This window comes from Bacillus rossius, chromosome 1 (assembly GCF_032445375.1).
Source record: "Bacillus rossius redtenbacheri isolate Brsri chromosome 1, Brsri_v3, whole genome shotgun sequence".
Classification (NCBI taxonomy): Eukaryota; Metazoa; Arthropoda; class Insecta; order Phasmatodea; family Bacillidae; genus Bacillus; species Bacillus rossius.
Genome location: NC_086330.1, coordinates 170,630,164 through 170,652,615, shown reverse-complemented (window position 1 = coordinate 170,652,615; position 22,452 = coordinate 170,630,164). Strand labels below are relative to the sequence as shown.

At 38.0% G+C, this 22,452-nt stretch overlaps 1 protein-coding gene across 1 annotated transcript in view; it reads right to left on the bottom strand.

Annotated features, from left to right (window-relative positions):
• Positions 1 to 22,452, bottom strand: part of LOC134527103 (discoidin domain-containing receptor tyrosine kinase B) — a 1,309,463-nt gene that overhangs the window by 256,369 nt on the left and 1,030,642 nt on the right. The window contains exons 7-8 of the mRNA XM_063359455.1: positions 20,980 to 21,119; positions 1,671 to 1,878 (exon numbers count right to left, since the gene is read on the bottom strand). Of these exons, the coding sequence (XP_063215525.1) occupies positions 1,671 to 1,878; positions 20,980 to 21,119 (348 nt within the window). The remainder of the gene's footprint in view (positions 1 to 1,670; positions 1,879 to 20,979; positions 21,120 to 22,452) is intronic.

The following is a 22,452-nucleotide window of genomic DNA, read 5'->3' as shown; positions in this document are numbered from 1 at the left end:
GTTGTTGCAACATTTCAGGCGACTAAAGGATACAGAGACGTCGAGCGCCGAATGTTACCATTGATTCTAAGCTGGGAAGTCAGGGTGTACAAGTTACAGGGAAATACACTTGATAAATCTGCTATAGATGTAGGAAACCAAAATTTCGCTAAAGGCCAGGTACATGTAGCTCTCAGTCGTGTGAAAACCTTGGAAGAAATAGCATTGTCTTATTTATAACCAAATAAATTATAAGTAGTCCACACGACGAAAGAGCATTTTCAGAAATAATATGACTACGAAGTCTACCTTCGTCCTTTAATTGAAATTACATGTTAACAAATTATCTTTAATTATAACATCTATATAAAAATTTTATAATTCACATACAATAAATAAGTTCACCGTGTTTATGGTGTTACATTTTGCTAAAGAGTTCCGATATGTTTCTGCTTAGTACTATAGTAAAGTACCTACTATATTATTGAAATAATATTCATAATAACTTAATCTACACATCCGTGCTGTTTTCTTCCATTTTTAGGTACCCACCATGTTTTGGGACTGTCATAAACCTAAGAATACCTCAATCACTATACATTTCATATTTGACTTTTAGGAGTTCCCAGGTGTATCTTCGCAGTACTACGTCCAATAACAATGAAATTAAAATGGGACTACATTGGAGCTATATTGATTCCAACGCAAAAGAATCATTAAAATCGGTTCACAAACAAAGAAGTTATGCCGGAATATACATAAAAAACATATATACAGACGAATTGAGTACCTTCTTTTATTCAATTCGGTTGAAAACGAAGTGAATCATTAAAAATAACCAACCCATAGTAATCAAAGAAAAACATGTGTGGTATGTAAAAACTGTTATAATATTACAAGAGTCGCCCAAAAAATATGTATATAGCCTATATATGCACCAGTCATAAAACCTTTTTCACTTTTCTGGTGGAAATGTTTCTGGAATAAATGACGACACCCACGCATTAAATGTAACGATATTTTGTATTTTCGATAAAAATTTCATCCTACAGTAAATAGATGAAAATTTTGAAACATAAATAATCACATTTTACAAGACTGAGATTGTAAAGAAAATAGTTCTGGAACACTTAATTTGTCTGCTATTACTGATGTTGGAAAATGAATATTTTCCATCAAAAATAATACAATATTAGTTATAATTAATGCGATTTAACATACATGAGTCATTTTGGTAGAATTAAAGTTTTAAATTTATAGTAACCTGCATGAAAAACCAGCAAATTGGCAACGACTTACTCCTCTGAATCAAAGGAGAGCTCGGAAAACCTGATTCTCAGAAGTACATCAGAAGAAAGACAATTCAGACTCACATGAGATGAAGGAGATCGAATATCATAATTATTTTTATTTCGTAAGTACAGCAGCAAAAAGACGACGCTCACTCACCTGAGTCAAAGGAAAGATCGGACATCCTGAATATCTGAGATCGGACATCCTTATTATCGGGAAGAACAGCGGCAAAAAGACGATGCTGACTCAGCTGAGTCGAAGGAAAGATCGGACATCCGGATTATCTCAAAATAACCGCAGCAAAAAGACGATGCTGACTTACCTAAATCGAAGGACATTAGAGATCCTGATTATTTTTAAGGGACAGCAGTAAGAAGGCGACGCCGAATGTGACTCACCCGAGTCGAAGGACAGCTCGCTGATCATGATCCACTTGGCGGCGAAGTAGAGGTGCAGGCGGATGAAGCGGCCCACGCGGTGGTGCAGCTTGATGGTGACGTTGCGCGCCTGCTCGATCACCACGTCGGGCATGTACGAGAAGATGACCGGCTCGCCGGAGAACTGGTGGCCTCCGATGCTGAAGTAGGCCTTGGCGTGGGAGAACACCTGGGCACATCAGACACGGTAAATCACTAGCGTCACACTGGCAGCGTTCGAAAGTGTTATCTTCAGGCATGGACAACCTAGGTATAATCTATATGTTAATAAGAGAGATTCTTGATTTCATTTTCTTTATGTCACGACTGTAAAAATTGCCCTTAGAAATAACTAGTAGTTCTACCCGAACTGAGACCTCGCAATGTTCCCTTTTAAGTGTAAGTAAAAACTGACCAAAGTTAGTATCATATTATCAAAAAAAACCAAGCAAACAGTATGAACTAAAATACTACCAAACTACTAGCAAATATTTATAATTAAATCAGAAAACAAATACTAGGAAAACTATAAATGTAGATAAAGTTGACATTAGTCCTTACAAATTTACATATAGATAAACGAAACCAATAAACAAACAAAGCAACTAGTTTGAAATAAAATAATTCCAACATAAATATTATCTGTAATTTAATATAAAACTTAACTATAAAATATTACGAAACGTCGATTATAAAGTGCCACTATTTAAAATCTAATGTAACGAATGCATTCTTACAGAAGTAGTAGATATAATTCAAATACTTTATTACTGTTAGTTTCTTTAGTTCACTGTAAGGTATTCGGTATGAAACTCTATATGGACTGTTTGGATTCCAAGCCAGAAATTATAGTAATGCGTTTGATTTTGAAAGCTACATGTGTATTAATTAAATATATCGACACCCCTCACAAACTCCCAAAGTTCTAGTTGGAGAAGTTTACAAACGCCGATCGCTCTAGTTGTTAAAGAGACCTCGGTTTGCTCTTTCAACTAAAAATTTCCCTCGATAAAACAGTGTATTTACATCAAATATATTGTTTCAGACATTTTTTTTTGTGGGGAATGGTGATAGGGTTCTAAAGGATAGCCCGATTAATTATTTTAATGTTTATTCATTTAATACATTCAAACTTGCAATGTATCTCTTAATTTGCAAGAATCCGATGTTCAGCTGCAAAATAATTGAAATGTAATTAATCTACTGACAATGAGTACGCTCGCCTCGCGTCGATTCGTGTCCGCTCTCCACTGTCCGCCATTACTCCGAAGTCACTCGTCTGGTCGTGGTGATCGCCAACCACATAGCTCGTTTGTGTCACTGCCAGCGAGCTCAGCCTCTACTCGCCAGTATCGCAGTCCCGCTGGTGTCGCTTCCAATCTCTCCTCCGTTCGGAACTCTCCGGCCAGGGCCTGGTATGGCCTCTGCGAAAGCCCACGGGAATATCTCCTGAGCTGTCGGGCGTCACCAGTTGTGCGCGCGTGACTGCACTTCTTGAGACCCCACACACGATCCGTCCAGCTCCCAGTTCGGACTACTCAGCCTCAGCCCGAACTGACAGTTTGGACTAACTGATTCTGCAGTTGTATGTATCGTTTTATCGTAGAACATGGAAAAAAAAATGTTGGATGCAATTTTAGTTAAAAAAAAAGATAAAATAGAGTTACCAAAGATTATAAACAAAGATGTCTACAACGGCAGTGAGCTGATGGACTGATTGCTTGGACAGACAGTTTGGACTGGCGAGACACTTTTCTCACACATGGCAGTTCGGACTGAGTACTTTCAATCCCAGCACAGTCCGATTTTTTCAGGAAGCCATCAGTTCGTCAGTCCATCAGTTCCGAAACTGATCAGACCACAGTCCTTGCTCACACACGACAGTTCCGACTGACAGTTCGGACTGATCGAGTGCGAGGGCCTTCACGCCGCGCCGGGCGGAGGGACGGGGTTGACTGACAAGAGGCGAGCGATGACGCCTGCCGCCACTCCAGCTCCCGGACGCCAGCGAGGTCCGAGACATGCTTGGGAACAATGTAAGGACCATTTGTACAATTTTACTTCAGTAAATGTTAAACATTTATATATTTATACATTTTTTTAATTATTTAGGGGATAATCTGTGAAAAATCACAAGATCACACCTTAGTTCAGAAAAATTATCCTGCACACTTGAAAACCTTAAAACAAAATAACCTAATATTGCAGCGGAATTAACTTTAAGAATTACCATGGAATATCGTCAGAGCAAATGTAGGAGCTTGAATGAAATATTGTAAATTATTAAAGGAGAAGTATAGGTAATTTTTTACAAAACTTAAAAAATTTTAATGCTTAAGATACTTCCTTGGTGGGGCACCTGCGAAGTAGTTAATGCTATAGGGGAATATCGTGAGCTTCGGATCCAAGAAACATTTGCGGCTAGACAACTGCATGGTAACAGGCTGGTAACACCTGGGAAGCATTTGATAGTCCATTCATCGGTATGAACTATGGGCGTAGATCCCTCAGTGAGGGGCCCCACTGGCGCTTGATCCTAGAGATCTGTCCCTGGCACTCTCTCGGAGAGAACTGAGAACACACGTCCAGGCATCGCCGCAGCTGCGAGAAGCGGCGCTCCAATAATCCTGAGAGGGACAGCCCGCGCCTCCGGGTGCTCCCGCAAGGACGAAAACAAAAACAAATACCCGGGCGGTCGTGCAATCAGTTCTTCTCGTCCAATCCACTCGCCCGGTCACGTCTCGTTGGAGCGCTGCCAATCATATATCTCCTCTGCAGTGCGTTCGTGCAGAAGGCATCTCTGAGATGACGTATTTTTGGTGTGTAACATCTTATCTCTCGACTCGCGGCATTTGGTTGGAGTAATTCCGTGAATGTGACGGAAGTCAAGAAACAAATGTGTAACAGACGGTTCTGCTAACTGTGGCGGATGGCACGGACCAAAGTTCACAAAGACAAAATAAAACTTCATAGTATTAACTGTTCAATGATTTTAACAAGACAGGCTGTATTAAAATAAAATTTCTTGCGGAAAATCAAGTCAAAAGCCAGGGTTTAGCATTTGTTTCAAGTCTTTTTCGCATTAACTGGAGCAGTTTCATTACATACTTTAAAATTTTGGTCTGCAAATCGAATGATTCGATAGTCAACGTAGCTGCTCCGCAGCAAATTCTAGCAGCGGGTGTGGAAACTACGTGTGATTTGCGTTCAGAAATGTATTTGAAAACACAATTTGTGGATTTTTATTATGTTCGGAATTACTTTAAAGCATTCTACGTTAAATTCCGTGTCCTAGTATCTTATTATAAATGTATTTACAACACGAGAACACAAGAATTTGGTCGTTATCGAGATTAGATGTTTACACATCACTGGTGAGTACCTACTAAAAGACTCGCTCACCTGTTTTTTTAAAGTTCTACACAATAATATTCATCTACAATTATATAACACATAATATTTTTAACAAGAAATGTATTATTTTTTCTTAAATATTGGTTTAGCTTCTGCTGAGATTTTTAACTAGTGTTTGTGTAGAAGGTTCATTAAAACTTAATTGTTTAAATTTCTTTTTTTTAATTTCTTCTACACAAAATGTTTTAATTTCTAATAGACTTAAAATACGAAAACATATAGGGCATCAATTCATATTGTACTTCAAAAGATTTATGTTTACATCTTGTAACACATTGATAAGTACATAGAATAATAATATAACAGTTCGTTTTCAGGAGTTAATATTTTCTGGAATGTTCCTGCACAAAAGCTAATTTATTACTGAATATCCATTATAAATTAAACGGAAATGTGTAGTTAAGCGGGCGATCTCAGACATTGTATAATTATAAAACGTTAAAATTTTTCTTTGCTTAAATAGCACACCCGAAATGCATGATTCTGACATGAGGCTTAACTTAATTAAAATTTAAACTTCAAAGAAAACTGGTATCGTTATCAGTGTAATTCGTTTAGCTGATATTTATTTTGTATCTTTTGCAACATTAATTTTTATTTCATTAAATAACTTTTTCCAAAATTTCTTTGAATAAGTCTGAAAATGACAATTTAAATCTTTGTATCTTATCGGTTATTGCCTAGAACAAAAATAAATTTCACAGTTTTAAAATTCAATTTTTTATCACAATGTTTTGCGAAAATTACACATACAAAATATCTTAAATAAATAATAAATATTCTTAAAAAAATAATTTTTTTGTAGATTTAATATATTTTCATAAACTATTTTACAGTGTGCGCTTTGCAAAAGAAGGTTTTTTATGGATTAAAAAATGGTGTACTTACAATGCAGAACAATCAAATTACGATGTGGTAAATACATATTTCTGCATAGCTGCAATTATATATATATATATATATATATATATATATATATATATATATATATATATATATATAGAGTTAACAAAACAAAGTGCAAAAATTCTATATTATATAAATATACAAAATTATTTAATTTGACAATACATTAATGACGTATTTTTTTTACTCTTTCTCCGATTTTTTATAAATATGAAGCCATCGCTTAATTATTTTGAAACTTTTTACGAAGAATAAAAAATTACAAAAAAAGGTTTTTTTATCAAAATTGGCGAACACGCATTGGTGCAGCCAGTATGTTTCCGTAGGCTTAACTGAAATAAATTCACATTTTTTTGAAAACTTTGTACGAACTTGCTAAAGTATCTGCATAACCACTACACTGAACACTTTCTTTTGAAACTTGGCTAGGAAAAAAAGTCACTGCGTTTTACAGCTACAGTGAATAAACTTGTACGTGTTCTGGCGGAAAATCACTTAGCAACATCCTATGTAACATACCCCCATGCTTTAAAATGCTGTAAAATTTGAATTAGAACTATTTAATACTTGCATACTTACAACAGAAGCATCGATAATGATGAATAACACAACCTAGTGTATTCGCTTGGTTTTCGAGCCGAGTCACATCGGAGTGGTAGTACGTACCAACGTTTCAGTCTGCATTGCATCAAGAATTTTCAGGGTTGAGAATCAACTTAGACTTAGAAGGTGGTTGGGTGACTGTATGTGTACTTACGAGATGTCATCTTCAGGTAGCCAACCATAAGTAATCTCCTCTAATTGGCTCTAAATCCAGTCAATTTGTTATCTGAAGAAGGCGCGTCCACAAAGTATTTTCCCCAGGGTCATTTACAAAAACAAAATACAATTTCATCGAAACATTTATTGCAAAAATATATAGTACGTGTTAAGTTATTGTTCAACAAATTCACCTCCATAATTAAAAAAAAAAAAAATAATTTCATATCGTGGGAACAACTTTTCAAAATCGTAGAAATCTGTCGCCTGGGACTGGAACCACTCCGCCTCTCTGTCATTCTCAAAACGTACACGCTCACCTACAGGAATGTCTTGAGGTGTAGGAAAATATGAATATTATTAGGATCACTACATGACGGCCTCCCACTGCGCTGTTTTCCCGGCACACTTCGTCGAACTGCTGGAAATTGTCTGCACCAGCAATGCACCATTTGCTTGCTCGTGACGACAGGCCCATTGGCAAAGCACGGGTGACGATGGATTTTCGAAGAATTTGGCTGTGCTCTGATCGTTCAAAAACTTTAACACTGACCGTACTTCACAGGCTGCGGGAGCTGGAACAAGAGTCTCCTTCCTCAACAGCTGAGACGCTGCTACTGTAGGACGCGGGAAGTACCGTTAGTGCAGAACCCATTCTACGTCATTGCTTTATCACGCACGCGCAGTCACTTGACGCAATACAGAATTTCTATTAAAGAAGGTTCCAGTTATTAATTGTAATAGTATCAACTGTAGGCGTTGTAGAGTGTTAGTTAAAGGTCACAATTAAAGAATAACTCAAACAGTTTTAGATAAGCGTGAGCAACTACTGCTTTGTTGTTTTCTTGCTTGCAGCGCCACCTACGCCAAATGGCGACTCCTGAGCTTAAAGCCTTTTGTGTTTTGCAGTTTGCTAAGAGTGAATCTGTAATTTCAGTTTAAGGTGCGTTTCGTTTAAAGTCTAATTGTCATCCCCCATGTGGCAAAACAATGCGCCGATGTTATAGGTAATTCGAAGCGACAGAGATCTTTATCGCTGGCCCCACGTTCACCTGACATAACGCCATGAGAATTTTTTTCTTTGCGGTTTCATTAAATATCGTGTCTACGTTCCGACGCTACCTAATGATTTTCCATAGTTGAAATACAGAATTGAAGAGACCTTTGCTCTGGACTTAATACCCCAAGTGTGAGATGAATTGGACTTCAGGTTGGATGTGTGCCGTATAACTAAAGGTGCACAAATAAAAATTTGTAAAAAAAATAGGTTAGGTTACCTTCAACTTGATGTATGATTTGTTGTAAATAATCTAAATTAAACCGTTATAATATACCATTGAAACTGTAACATTCTTTTATGGACATACTGTATGGATGTGGGACGAGTGGGAAACTTACTTTGTGGACACGCATCGTATGTAGAGCCTTACCACCTCCTATTTTTCAAGGTGAATCTCATTCCTGAAGATGCCTACTGTAATACAGAGCGAAACGTCAGGTACAATCTTCCACTTCGACCTAGCCCAGCCTGAAAAGTCAAGATAGTTTACAAGACAATAGCCGTGAAAGTCCGCATTTAACTTTGTGTTTTTCTAGGTTTTTAAACAATCCTTTGCAGTTTAATGAACACTAAACTTGCAAACAATAGTTTCACTTAGGATGAGTATTTTAATTTTCAAGCAAAGCATTCGTACACCTTTACTTGTAGTTGTCCTGTAAAAAAAAATAATAAACTAGCAGAGCACACAATAAGCGTAGGGTGTCGGCTACCACCCCATCATTCCCAGTGAATTATGGTCCCAGCTGCTCATCAAGTAAAAAGTTCCAGCCGCCCTCTAGGGCCTCACGTGTCATTAATAATTCAGTAACCCTGCGCGACCCTAATCAGGGCCTCCCATGACCCACGTGAGGTCGCCCCCCGACGTCGTCATGCTACCATTAGAGTGCCCGTAATGAGCATTATGGCAAGACAAGCGACGAGAAGATATTAACACACAAGAGGATACGCTGTTAAACTGTATATACACCAGAAACTCGCTTGGTATCTCTCGTATCAGGCACTGGTTTTATATAAAGCGTGTTCGGAAATTGCGGAGCAGAAATTTAATTGGTGGCAGGGAATGCCAAAAAAATATATATCCAAAATTTGTATAGGAACAAATGTCCGGAAACGCAAACTGCAAAATTTCCGTTGCGGACTTTAGTACGCAAATTTGAATTTCGCGCGCAGTAGGCGCGAATCCACTGGCTGAGAGAACGCACTACATCGGGACCGTAACTTTCAAATGTTTCGCGGAAATCAGGCAATAAGCCTGGCGCAGACTTTTATGTCTAGCCTAACGCACTAGAAACCAGCAATCTGGTGTACAGCACAGTAGATGGATTGTTTCAGTACGTTCCCACGTTTGTCTTTGGGCGATTAGCGCAAGTGGAGATGGGTTAGTGAGAATGGTGTTGCGATAGCAGAAGTTATTAACAACCACAGCATGGTAGACCTAATATTCGCAAAGATGGGCTGATATGCACACAGTGTGCGGGAAGGCGAGAGGAATTGCAGCAGGAGCTGTGCGCATTCGCCACGGCCGCTTTCACAACACAACTGTAACGGATAGGAAGATATTCATATGGCTTGAACAGCTTCTGTCCAAGATAGGAGTTTCATACTACGAAGTGTGATGCCACACACCAAATAGCTGGTTGGTAGTGCGTGTGTCTGGCCAGGCTTGTTTCCTGCTTACCGTGGAACATTTGAACGACACGGTGCTGCGATCGCGTGTGCTCTCAGACAATGGACTAGCAGCTTTTGCGCGCAAAATTCAAATTTGCAATTGCTGGTTTCATCATTTCTGAACAAACACCAAATTGTTGCCCTACAGTTTCCGAACAGATAAAGTAAGCACCGCGAAATTTGGCGAATCGGCAAACATTGGGCTCGCATTTGGAAGGCATTCTGCCTGTTTTGGATTTTTCACAGTTTCCCGAAGTCATATGCTGGGATGATACCTTACAGTTGAGTGCGGCCGATTATTTCCACAATTTCCCTTACTTGTGATGAATACGTCCACTTCTAATGACTTTGCTCTCGGCAAAACGTAAAGCCAAACACCTACACATCAAACTAAGTGTTATTTAAACTTAATCTCTTGCTATAACACGGATTATTTTATTAACCACGGTAAGTAATCGTTTTAAATCAATATTTTGTAGGCCAGAAATATACATGTAAGTGATAAATCAGGTTTAATTTACTTAACAATTATTCTAAAAAGTAAACAACGCTTTTTTATTCAACATAATTTCAACAATATTTTACTGAACCACCTACTTTTCTTATTGTTTATTTTTCGGTAGCAATAAGTTAAATTTTAGCATTTTTAAATTTTGCATACCTGTTTTATACGTTAAATGTATGCCCCCGGTTTCCTGAAAAATACGACAGATCATTTTAAGAACTCTATACTTGACAAGTTACGTGCTCAGGCGAAGCAAATACTAATACGTGATATTCAAATACAAAACTATCATTGCAATAAAAATCCGTTTCACTTAACAATTTTTGTAACTTGTAGATAAATTTGAGTTTTGTTTATTTCTGTTTTACAAGTATAAAAATAGTTTCGCGCAACTAATCGTACGAATAGTGTTGTGTTCCGAGCACATGATTGACGATATGGCATTCCACACAACAGGGATCCAGTGTATAGACATATAGACATTTCTGCCTTCTCTGCAAGTCCTGGATATCTGCCTACAGTTTCCAAATGTACCTATTGTAGATAAATTCTCAATAGCATTACGACCCAATTTTTTATTGGTATAGTACATACCAGCCTTGGACAGTATAGTGCCGTATGGAATTCAGGTTCTTACGGACATAAATAATTTTTTTCAGCACGTTTGAAAGCAAGAGCAAGGAGAACGAAGAGCCGATAAAGGGTAGCTATGCTTTGTCGCGTGCGATTCAGGTTGATTCTTTTTCCCCCCTCTTCTCCCTTGAATGTCTAATGCGGGGATACGCCTGCCCTCGCGGGAGGTTTGAATTAAAACCAGTGTTTATTGGTTGAGGGCCAGGTCCCAGCAGGGCGTGTCCCTCAGTTACTGAACCTCTCCCCTACTTCACATTTTTTCTGTTCATTTTTCTTCCATTATTCAAAGCACTGCCGTGCGCGAGACCTGAGCCGGCCATAAGTGTTCACCGTCCATGCTGACCGTTCCTCCCTGGCACGCTAACCACACTAACACCGAGTGGTGGTGGCGCAGTTGGATGCGCGCTGGCTTTCAGTGCCGGCTTACAAGGCCCGAGTACGGCAAGATTATAAATATATATCTTTCAGGATCGTCATAAAAATATGTCAAGTCAATAAAACTGTTCAATTAAACTAATTGATGTTTGTAAAATGTCATAAATAGGGTTGACAAGTTTCAAATAAACATTGCCAAGAGCAATAATTTAAAAAAAAATTATGTGCGTGGAGTCCACGACAGAAGTGAAACTTTTTTCTATATTAAATATAGATAATTTATTTTCATTGCCGATCAAACTATCCAACAATTGTAAACTCAATCGCACCAATCAATAGCTCTTTTCTACGAGAATGAACTGTAGATTCTTTAAGTAAACTAAAAAATAGTATGCTAGCGTTAATCGTCAGCCGTTACAAAAACTGAGGAGTAGACGAACACCAGCAGCTTTACGAGAATTCCGTAGCATCACTGGTGCGTCATTTCTACCTCTCTCATGCCGTCACCCCTTCTCACCGTTTCAACTTGCATACAGCATGCTCCGCTAAGTTTCTATACCGTCTTCCCATTCAACCGCTAGTGCAGACGTTGGAGTGGCGTCGACGCTGACGCACTCTCCTCTTCTACCGTTTTATACCTAACTATTCCCCTCATGCAATCGGAATTTAAGTAACGTTCGAAAATTGTTGCCCCCTCAGCAGAAAAAGTTTCACTTCAATAATAATACCTACATGAAAGAACAATATTTTCATGCGAAGTTGACCCGTGGCGCGGTGCACAACAATAAGGTCAAACCCCATTGTGTTGCCTCTGCCCAAATACTCCCGTAAGTCATGGTGGCGTCAAGCGAAGGTGGGTCCCTACCGTCGCGACCCGCCTATACTTGCAGCATGGCAGGGTTCAACCTGAGCTGCACGCCGCCACGTGCAGCCCGCTCAAGGCTGCTGCAGCGATGACCGCCCGCGCCAACGGCCCCGGAGTGGGGATAGCTCGATGCGTCTCCCCCAAGAAACAACGCGCATATGCAAGTGCTCGAGTACGCAAGAGCACAAAATGTCAAGAGTACGTAGACACTTATGCTCGAATGTGCGAGTGGGCAGGTGAGAAAGAGCGCGAGTGCGTAAGTGCGCAAGATGACAAGAGCACAAGTGTGCAAGTGTCCAAAAGTGTGCCAAATTTTTCACAGATAGTAAGTGTGCACAAGTTTGCACATGTGTGCATGCAAGTGTGTGCAAAAGGATGTGCAAAATAGTGTGCAATAGCGTGTGCAAAAGTGTATGCGGTGTGTGCGGTTGTGCAAAAGTGTGCCCAAGAGTGCGAAAATTTCCAAAGGTTTACAAAAGTGTGTTCAGGTGTGTTCAAATGAGTTCAAGTGTGTTTAAGTGTGTGGAAAAGTATATGCATGTGTGCGCAAGTGTGTGTGCCATGCCGTCTCGCCCTATGCCGATTCCCCCACCACGTACCTAACTATTCTCCTTCACACCCGGTCTCCCCCCCCCCCTCCCCCCACATTTACAAAAGCCTTTGCCTATCATGCGTTCGGAATTTTCGTATCGCTCAAAAATCACTATCAAACGTTGGTAATTTCTTTCGGACGAAGCTTAGTTTAAGCCTCGGTCCATCCATTCTGATTTAAGTTTTCCGTGGTTTCTCGATGTAACTGCAGGCAAATGCTAGGACTGTATCTCACTCCGAACCATCGCTGATTCCTTCTCTAGTTTCTATGACGTCTGTGCTTTATGTCCGTATATGATGACTACTTCAGTGACGAGAATTGTGAAAAAGAATACCAAATCTCTGCATACAAGCATACACACGTATGTGTCGAGTGCACATTTATGCGAGTGTGTAAGAATGTGAACAAGTATCCAAGTACGATAGTATGCGAGTAAGCAAGTATGAAACTGAGCAAGTTTGCGAGTGCGCATGTATGCTAGTGTATAAGAATGAGTTCAATTATTCAAGTGCGATATTATGCGTATGAGCAAGTATCAAACTGAGTAAGTATGCAAGTGCGCAAGTATGCAAGTCTGTTATTATGAAAAAATGCCTTCGAACGCCACTGCTGCCATCTTTGTGTTCGGCATAAACTCATTGCTAAAAAATTAAAAATAAATACACCTTCAATCAAGTACACAATAGAAGTTTACAATTTATTGTAACAAACATGGCCACGAAGAACCTGCAAAGAGTCTTCCAGTTGTTTGACTAAGTAATTTATTCGTAACCCTCTCTTCTCTTTCACTTAACTTCTCTTTCTCTTTTCTTCTCTTCCCACTTTCGAGCGCCCCAATTCAAAACGTGTTGCAATTAATGTTTTCTTCACTCTCGGAGCTCTAATCTGAAACCACCCCACCGAATGTAAAGATATTTTACTTCTAAAATATCTATAAATAAAGCACACGTCAACGTTGAAGGAGCCAAACTTTATTTTCCTATTGGACAAGTAACAAACAACAGCGAATAAACCACAAGACTACAAAATGTGACTTCGATGTCTCGACAGTGTGGTCTTCATGACATTCCACCAAGAAAAATATATACAATACGGTTGAAGTGAATTCATCTTCCATTTTCGTGTGCAATGCGCCAAAAACAGGCTATGATTACGTTTCACACAAAAAATGTAAAATACGTTTGTGGCGGTTAGTTATTTTTGCGAAAGCAGTGACTGCATCAATACAGAAATAAATGGCAGTTATACTGAGAATTATGGATGTATAATGCCACTTAGGCAAGTTTTGTATTAGGCCTAAACCTAATGACAGGCAATTCGTTATAACTAACTACAGTAACACAGTCCTATCAGGCTGTTTGCCAGTCGAGAGTATAGTAAGTTGTAATAATAAAAAAATCTGCTAGTGTGAATTTTGTATTTGAAAAACATACTAAATATTAGTAAAATTACGGAATTTGCTAAATTTTTCAGTTTATAAGGGCAATAACACGAGCAAATTGTGTAGGATTGCAAAACACAAGATGATATTAAATTAACAGGAGAAGTGTTTTTACAAACATATTCAGGTTATTTAATTAGAGAAGAAGGTTTATAAACTATTACGATAGTTTTTATGGCCAATATACCAACACGAGCGGAAAAATAAACTATTGTCTTCATGGCTATCTGTATGTATGGAGGGCGAGAAAATTTGTATAATGTGGTCTAAATGTTTAAACTTAAAATTGTAACAAATAACACTTAAAACGGAGCAGATAGAAAACTTCAAAATTGGCAATCTGTTAAAAAGGTACCTTGAAACTACGCAAATGAACTACGTTACGGATAGGTAAGTTTTTTTTTTAGTACCGAACTTTGCGATTCTCTAAAAGGAATCTACAGCACGTGGTCATTATGATCATTTTTATTTTGTGAGTAAGAAGGGTGTGGGGAGGGTCTTACGAACCCAACCAAGTGAGCCAACTTTCTGTGTTTTGTCTGTCTGGATGTAGAATTTTATCTCTTATACGAGGCAAGGTAAGACGCGAAAAAATAGTTTCTCAGCTATGACCATACGCTGATTTTTTTAATGTGTTGGACTCCATGCGTATTGTAAAATAACAAGTAGAATTTTTCGCATCGTAACATGGGGTGGCCTATAGTTGAAAGAACTTTTCATTTAAAATAAGACTGTTGCTTTAAATAAATGTAGATGAATTCATAGGAATAACGGCGTGAGGAGTCGTTTACGGTAGCAATATCTGTGGCTTTAATAAAAACAACGCAATTATATTATTGATAATTATCTTTGTAATACGAAACAGTTTGTACTTGAACAGCAAAAATACTAAGGGCCACATGCACTGTACCGTGACTTCAGACAAAGGAAAGGATTAGTCCATATGATTAAATTGTCAAGTTTTTACTTTTATTTTCCAAAGCTTACTATACAAGCCGGCCTATAAATACTTCCTTCAAAAACGGTTTGCCAGAAATTATTTTCAGATTATTACATAAAAAATTAATGTTTTCTTTGGAATTTTTTGAATATAAATGTCCAGATGAACGAATAAATCAAAGTTGTCATTAGTTTCTATGTCCTGCAACTTGGACTACTTTATCTTCAATGTAATTACGGTAAAAAAATTCAAAAAACTTTACGTTTATTTATTTTTAAACTCAGCTATAATTGCGTTGCATGCCACTTTCCACCACAAAACAAAAAATTGCAAGAGAAACTGCCTATAGTCACTAAAACGGTCGAAACTTTCATCGACTTACCCCAAACGCGTGCACGCGGCCGTGCAAGAAGGAAAACTTAACAGTAGAATGTGAACTATATTACCGGAATTAGGACGGTATTCCAAGACATTTGGGTAACGTAGTGGATAAGCACTGCCCTGTTGGAGTTCAACAACAGAAACATAACTCACGGGCCGTATTCCAGCACCAGTTTAAAGGGAATCCCAGTAAGGAAAAAAATCGGCAACAGTTTCAATAAACAATGCCCTGCGCGAGGCTATAAACTGATTTCAACGCGCCCTAGCGGACTTTCGCAACGATCGATACATTTGTTACGGAAAAAATACTAGAGATAGCAGCACAAAAATAGAAGTACGTTTTAAGTTGCAATAATTTCTTGTTACGACCATTAAAGTGTACAAGATGTATTCAAGGATAATTTCTCTATCATGAATTTGCATTTGGCACACAAACACGCTTGGTGCGTCCCCTAACGATCACAAAAATTACTACATACGAGATCATGGCGCCAGACGCAGGTTCGCCCTCTGAACGAAACCAACGAAAAAAATGAGCTCTGCGCATGCGCGGAATTTGGGCAACATACATGTCACGGATAGAACACCAAGATACGTTCCCTAAAAATAAGGGAGTTTCCGTGTCCTATCGTGAACTAGGAATACGGTTACAGTACAAGTGTAACATATTCAACACCTAAACCCTTATTTTTGTGCCTTGGAATACCGACCTAAGAATTCAGTATTCACGGCTTTCTTTCCTGTAGACATTTATTCCGCAAGCTGCATGAATCGAATTTCCCATTATATACTGCTCCGGGATATCTAGTGGTGCACTGTAATGGCGAAAAAACCATTTTTCCAGAAACTTTCAGAAAAGTTAAAAAATATATATATATTATTTCGTCAAAATGTTTTTCAATAACTTTTTTGTAATTCAAATAATTGACAAATCATGGTTGCTTGGCAATAGGGTAAAAAACACTAATATATTCACTTAAATGTGCACAGGAATGAGTGATTATTTTAGATTAAAAATCATGAATAGATACATATAAAGTTTAAATAATTTACAAAAATTAATACAAGAAAAAAAACATGAAGGAATAGTTCACGAAAAACAAACTAATGCAAAACAAAAAAAGAAATCCACTATTATGTTCTAACGAAACAGCATTTTCGCATGAAACATTTAAATTTACTTAAACTCATCACTCCTGCGTACTGCAATTGTATGAGTACAACCCAACACTTTTGTTAACTAAGATTTAAATTGTTCATTTCATATCAACTCAGGGACTTTAAAAATAAAACATGGTTCTTTTTTGATCTTAGCTCTCCGTTTAAGGCATTTAGTAGGAGAAATTTCGTGAAAATGGAAAGAATGTCGATGAACGTAAATGTGTAACCAAAATGGTGTACCGACGTGTAGAAGCAAAAACTCGTATATAGTCACTTTTGTGAACATTATGGGAAATACCAAACGTATTGGTGTTCCAAATGAAAAATTATGATGCTAAAACTACCCCGGAATATAGCTGGTAAACAAAAATAGTCGTAGTAAAAAGTAATCTCAAGTGTTAAAATATGTAAGAAAACTGGCATTACAATAATTATAATATATATTCTCCTTCTGAATTCCCAATAGTCTTAGTAGCACAGTGGTAGAGTCCGCTCTTGTTAACCTTACGGGACGTAGTTAAAATCTGGTCACTCGAACCTTTTTTTTTCCTTGTTGACATGAATACGTCTTTAAAATTGCTTCCATAGCGGGAGGCAATTCAGAAAACGAACGATAACAAAATTGGGGGATACAGTTTTGTGTCGCAGCTACATATTTATCATCTCCATCCAAAATTTAATTACACCACTGGATAGCTAAAGAATCAAAGAATTCGTTACACTAAGTGAGGACTGTGACGCATCACACGCGGTGGAGGGGGAAGCGCAGCCATTTTGAGGTCATTATGCTGCGTGTCGAGATTTCCATTTAGTATAACTTTTGATTCGGAGAAGCTACAACGTTCGTTTGAGTTTCAATCGCCTGCTCTCGTCCAAATCTATCGATTGCACATATAAAACATTAGTGTAAAAGAGTTACAGTGAATATATATGTTGATAAAATAAAAAATATCGTATTTTATATTTTGTGTAGAAAATATTACCTGTTACGTACACGTATTCACGTACAACACACGGCCGTGTCCATAACACAGCCACGCCCCATTTTTATAGTAATTTTTAATCAGCTCAAGAAGGTTTGTAGGAAGACTTTACAGACTGATATCAGTCGCTTAAGCAAAAACAATAATACTAATATTTACTTATTGTTATAGTATGTGTTACAAAATGTTTCAAGTTAATATTTTAGTAATGTCATAGAAGTACAAATTATGTGTGCGTAAAGTTTTATAGTATTAACGGTCTAGCGAATTTTAACAAGATGGGCAGTATTTTCATAACATTCCTAGTCGTAAATCAGGTTCAACCGGGATTTAGGACTTTTTCAAGTATTTTTCGTTTTTATCCGAGCCGTTTCAAATAGTTTAAAATTTTCGTTTTTTCGTGCTGCTATCTGTGCGTGATGGTGGCACGCCACGTTTACGATTCAGGCGACGAATTATAGCGGCGGGTGCAGAAAGTTTGTGATTCGCGTCCAGAAACTTTGTTATGTACTTGAAAAGTGAATATTTTATTGATCAAAATGTTTATCAAGCTCAACATTATTTTAAGGTATTGTAATTACAATACTGTGTCCAAGTTTAGTATTATAAGTTTCTTTGCAAAATGAACATTATGAGAACACATTAATTTGCTCGTTACCGTCAGTGGCGATTAATGAAAGACTCGCTCAATTTTTTTTTAATTAGCAGAGTTAGTATACCTGAATAAAGTTTGCAATGGTTAAATTATCAAAAGCGATGTTTTATTACCCATCATATAGGTACAAAAGAAAACAACTGCACTAACTGACAAGAAAAATTCCCAAAGCATACATGCTCGTACAAATTATATTTCCATTGAATGTTTAATAATTGTATTTAAATAATTCCAGTAATAAATTAATAATCATACAAGCTCAAAATGTGTTGGTTAAGAACCAAATGTAGGCTACTTATCAATGTCCCATCGACAACGATATCATTAGAAATAGTTATACAATACTTCCATCAAATAATTTTTATTATAAATCGGCGTTAGATGTTACAGCACTTGAATGGAGAGATTTAAGAAAATACGGAACTTTAACTAAGATGGCTAAACCGAAATGAAAGTACAGTTCTGTATCATTTGCATCACCCCTGCGTCTCGCTAATTTAACTGTAAGATGAATTTCAAGAAAATCGTATGCTTCGTACGACAAGCGATAAAATTTACATTAGTTATTTCAGCAAAAAATAAATTACACACTGTTTTGAGAATAAAAATATTATTAAAACATATACCCCAAAGAATATACAGCGGTAACACTATATACTTAATGGCATATTATATAAAGTAGTAATTAACATAACCCTTAAGTTGCAATGTATTTTCGAAATGGTTCCTTTAAGTTAGAGTGAGCATAGATTTGATGAGGAATGAATGAACTGTGGTTTAACGTCGCTTCGAACTAGAGCTCATAAGAACGACGAGGTGTGAAGTGTTATGAACGCAGCAGTGGTCACCCCACACCGGCTCACGGCAACGTCCGCCACCTGTTACACTCCCGGAAAACCCCCGCGGCTCGATCCCGCCAGGAAGTGAACCCGGGACCACACTGGTGGAAAGGAAGTGGCCTGACCACTCATTCACCACAGCATGCCTGCCATATACAGTCTGTCTAACGTAACTACAGTCTGTGTAACGTCGACAGCTCTCCAAAGTAGTACCAATGTTCTTCGCATTTTCTGCCGCGGTTGTTCTTTCAAATGTGTTTGTAAGCACCGTGGTTGTTGCCGGTGTTATTTTAAACGAAGCATCATGTATTGCTTTGAAAGTCACCTTTGGAAAACGGGGTTCCTTTGGTACTATTTTTGAAACCCGTCAAATTTGAGACAAGTGGCATGGCACATACTAGAATGCGCACCTACCTATAGTATGGTTGAGCCAAGCATCTCAAGAATACAGCTCCATTTAAGTGACCAAGGCATAGTTCAATGGCTTGCCTAACTTTAACAAAAACTTCGCGGGGCGGAGGGGAGAAAAAGTTGCTAAAAACATTACATAATTGTTCACTTACATTTCAAGCATGATTACTGAAATAAGGAATATTGTTTTAAAACAATTCTATAGGCATGCGCTATTGCTGGCTTACAGTGCGAGTCACAGAACAACCAAAATCAGATGATGTCATAAGTTAAATGTCTAGACGGCACGGATAATTCTGTAGAAGGAATTTAGTCACAGAATCATTAAAACACAGTGTACCACAGAGGGCTGACCACGACTAGAGAGTTGCAACAAGAACAGTAAATACAGACATGTCCATACATGTGTTTTAAAGAGAGACTGTTTAATTACTTCGCACGCCTAACTCACATCAGCCACAACTCAACCAATCAGACGCCACATAGAGAAGCTTAAGAGAACTACACTGGTTAAAAAAATGAGACAAGGCAAATGTTATTAGGGGATCCGACAAACATATTTAGAAAATCAGACAAAACAATTTGGGGATGATAAAATATGTGTTTCAGCAGCAGCATAAGCTACATGCAGCTAATATTGACAGCCCGTCGGAACAGGTTGCAGAATACCACGTTGCTGCAACGCGCCTTGCAAACAGCAATAAGACGCAGAGTGTTTGCACGTAGGCCCAAGATGTGTGTTCCATTAACAAGCGAGCACCGCACAGCCCGTAGTAACTAGGCGAAGGAACATCGTTGATGTGGGCACGCCTATTGGAGATCCGTTCTGTTCACGGATGAGTCGCGGTTCAGTGTTGAACCTGATAATCTTCGTGTTCCCATCCTGATGGAAAGTGGAACACGAAACAACCCAGCAGGGGTCTGGTTTAATCCTCTACTTGACCGAGCGAAGCTTGGTCTCCTTAACAACTAGAGCGGTCGGCGTTTGTATGTTTGAATGTCAATTTGTCCAACGATAAATTTCGGACAGTTTATTGGATTTTTATAAAAGTTGTTAGTAGGAAGGTATGACCAGTGAATTTTTTAATTCGAGCGTGAGCAAAAACTGTGGAAGGATTTACGATACCTATATATGTTTTAAATAACGTATCTTTCAAATCCAAAGCATTAATTTAATTTTATGCTTGGAATCCCAACAAAATATAATCTAGCGATATCGTTATAACACATTCCTTAACGTGAACTAACAAAAATAACAAGTAATTGAATGTAACTGAAATAAACCTATTTAATACTTCTGTAAAAATGTATTCGTTGTGTTAACTATTAAAAAAAATTGCACTTATATCTAAAGTTTCGTATTCTCTTGTTGTTAAGATGGCGGTTACATTAAAAATATTAGTTATTTGGTTGGTACTATTTTAATTCAAACTGTATTTCCTTTGTTTATTAATTGGTTTCTTTTTATCTATATGTGAAATTTTTAAAGGACTAACACCAACATATCTACATTTATATTTTTTTCCTAGGAATTGTTATATGATTTAATTGGAAGACATCAATTACTAGGTTAGTAGTATTTTACTTGTAATGGTTCCCAAGGTTTGTTTTAACAATACGTAAGCAAGTACTAACTTTAGAGGAACATCGCGAGGTGTGAGCTCGGGGGAAACTGCAAGTGCAGGTCCGAGACGCGCCCTCACCTGCACGTCCTTGGAGAAGAAGTTGTTGGTGTGCAGGTACATGGCCGAGAAGTTGCGCACCTTCTGGAACTCGAACAGGACCTCGACGGGCCGCCCGACCATGCCCGCCGTGTCGTTCCTCCAGCCGACCCACTCGTAGCCTGCAACACGGCGCAGCGAGCACTGACCCTCGGCGGCCCCCACACACGATTAGTCCAGCTCCCAGTTAGGACCGAACAGGTCCTCCCCACAACGATCATCTCGTGGTAGCTGTTGGATATATCGTTTTATAGTACAATATGGAAAAAACTTGGGATTTCGCAATTGCATTTTACTTTTATTTAGAAAAGGAAAACAAAATAGCAAAACAACCTAAGAGTATAAACAAATCTGTCTTTCACGACATTCAGCTGATGGACAGATTGTTTGGACTGACAGTTTTGACTGGCGAGACGCTGTTTCCACACATGGCAATTTGATTTTATGAGAAGCCATCAGTTCCGACTGATCAGTCCCCTGTCTTTGCTCACACACGGCAGTTCCGACTGTTAAGTTCCAACTGATAAGTCCGAACTGACAGTTTGGACTGATCGCGTGTGGAACCTTAACCATCCCGAGGCCGCGTTCATGCATGTTCGTTTTTTTAATTTCCTCGGGTTTTTTTCTCTCTCTTTTTTTTTTTTTTTACCTAAAATAAACACATCGAGGATTTTAATTTTAAATATCCATTTATATCATATGCGCTGCAATTGTTTAGAAGTTTTATGATGATTGGTTAAATCAATGGTAATTTTGAAGAAAGCCACTTTACAAAAATAAAAATTTTCAAATCCAAAATTTTAGTTATTTACTATTTCAACGAGTTTTTAGGTTGGGTGTAAATATAAAAGATATGATATCGTTACGTAAGTTACATTAAAATACTTTTATTAATGTGGACGGTTGGTTAGCTACATTTAAAATACTCTAAAAGAGTGTATGTTTGGTTAGGTTAGGTTAGCTAAATTAAACATAATGTAACATAATTTTAACGGTCGTAAAGAATTACCATTTAAAAATGTAACTTAATTAATAAAAGTAATTAACCTTATTATTTCATAGTAATACTAATTAGCTAATCCAAACTAACCTAATAACCGTTCATGTGATATAGTATTTTTACTGTAACTAACCTATCCTAAACAACAGTTTACACTAAATATAATTTTAATGTAGCTTAACAATAATTCTCTAATTTCTCCGCCACTAAAGCCTATGAAAGACGCCCTCAACATCTTTCCCACTCGTTTCTATCTTATAACAGATGCTACCGAAGTTGTACGAGCAAGTGACGAACTTCGGAACTGTTCGGGCCACGGAATGGACTGGTGTGAACCTTAGGCTTCCCCGGTGAAGATATTAGGCTCCAAGAGGCCGTACATCCACCTTGTACGCAGAGTGGGACTAGATTCCACCAACAAACATGGGCTGCCGGATCATCAGGACCGTTTTACA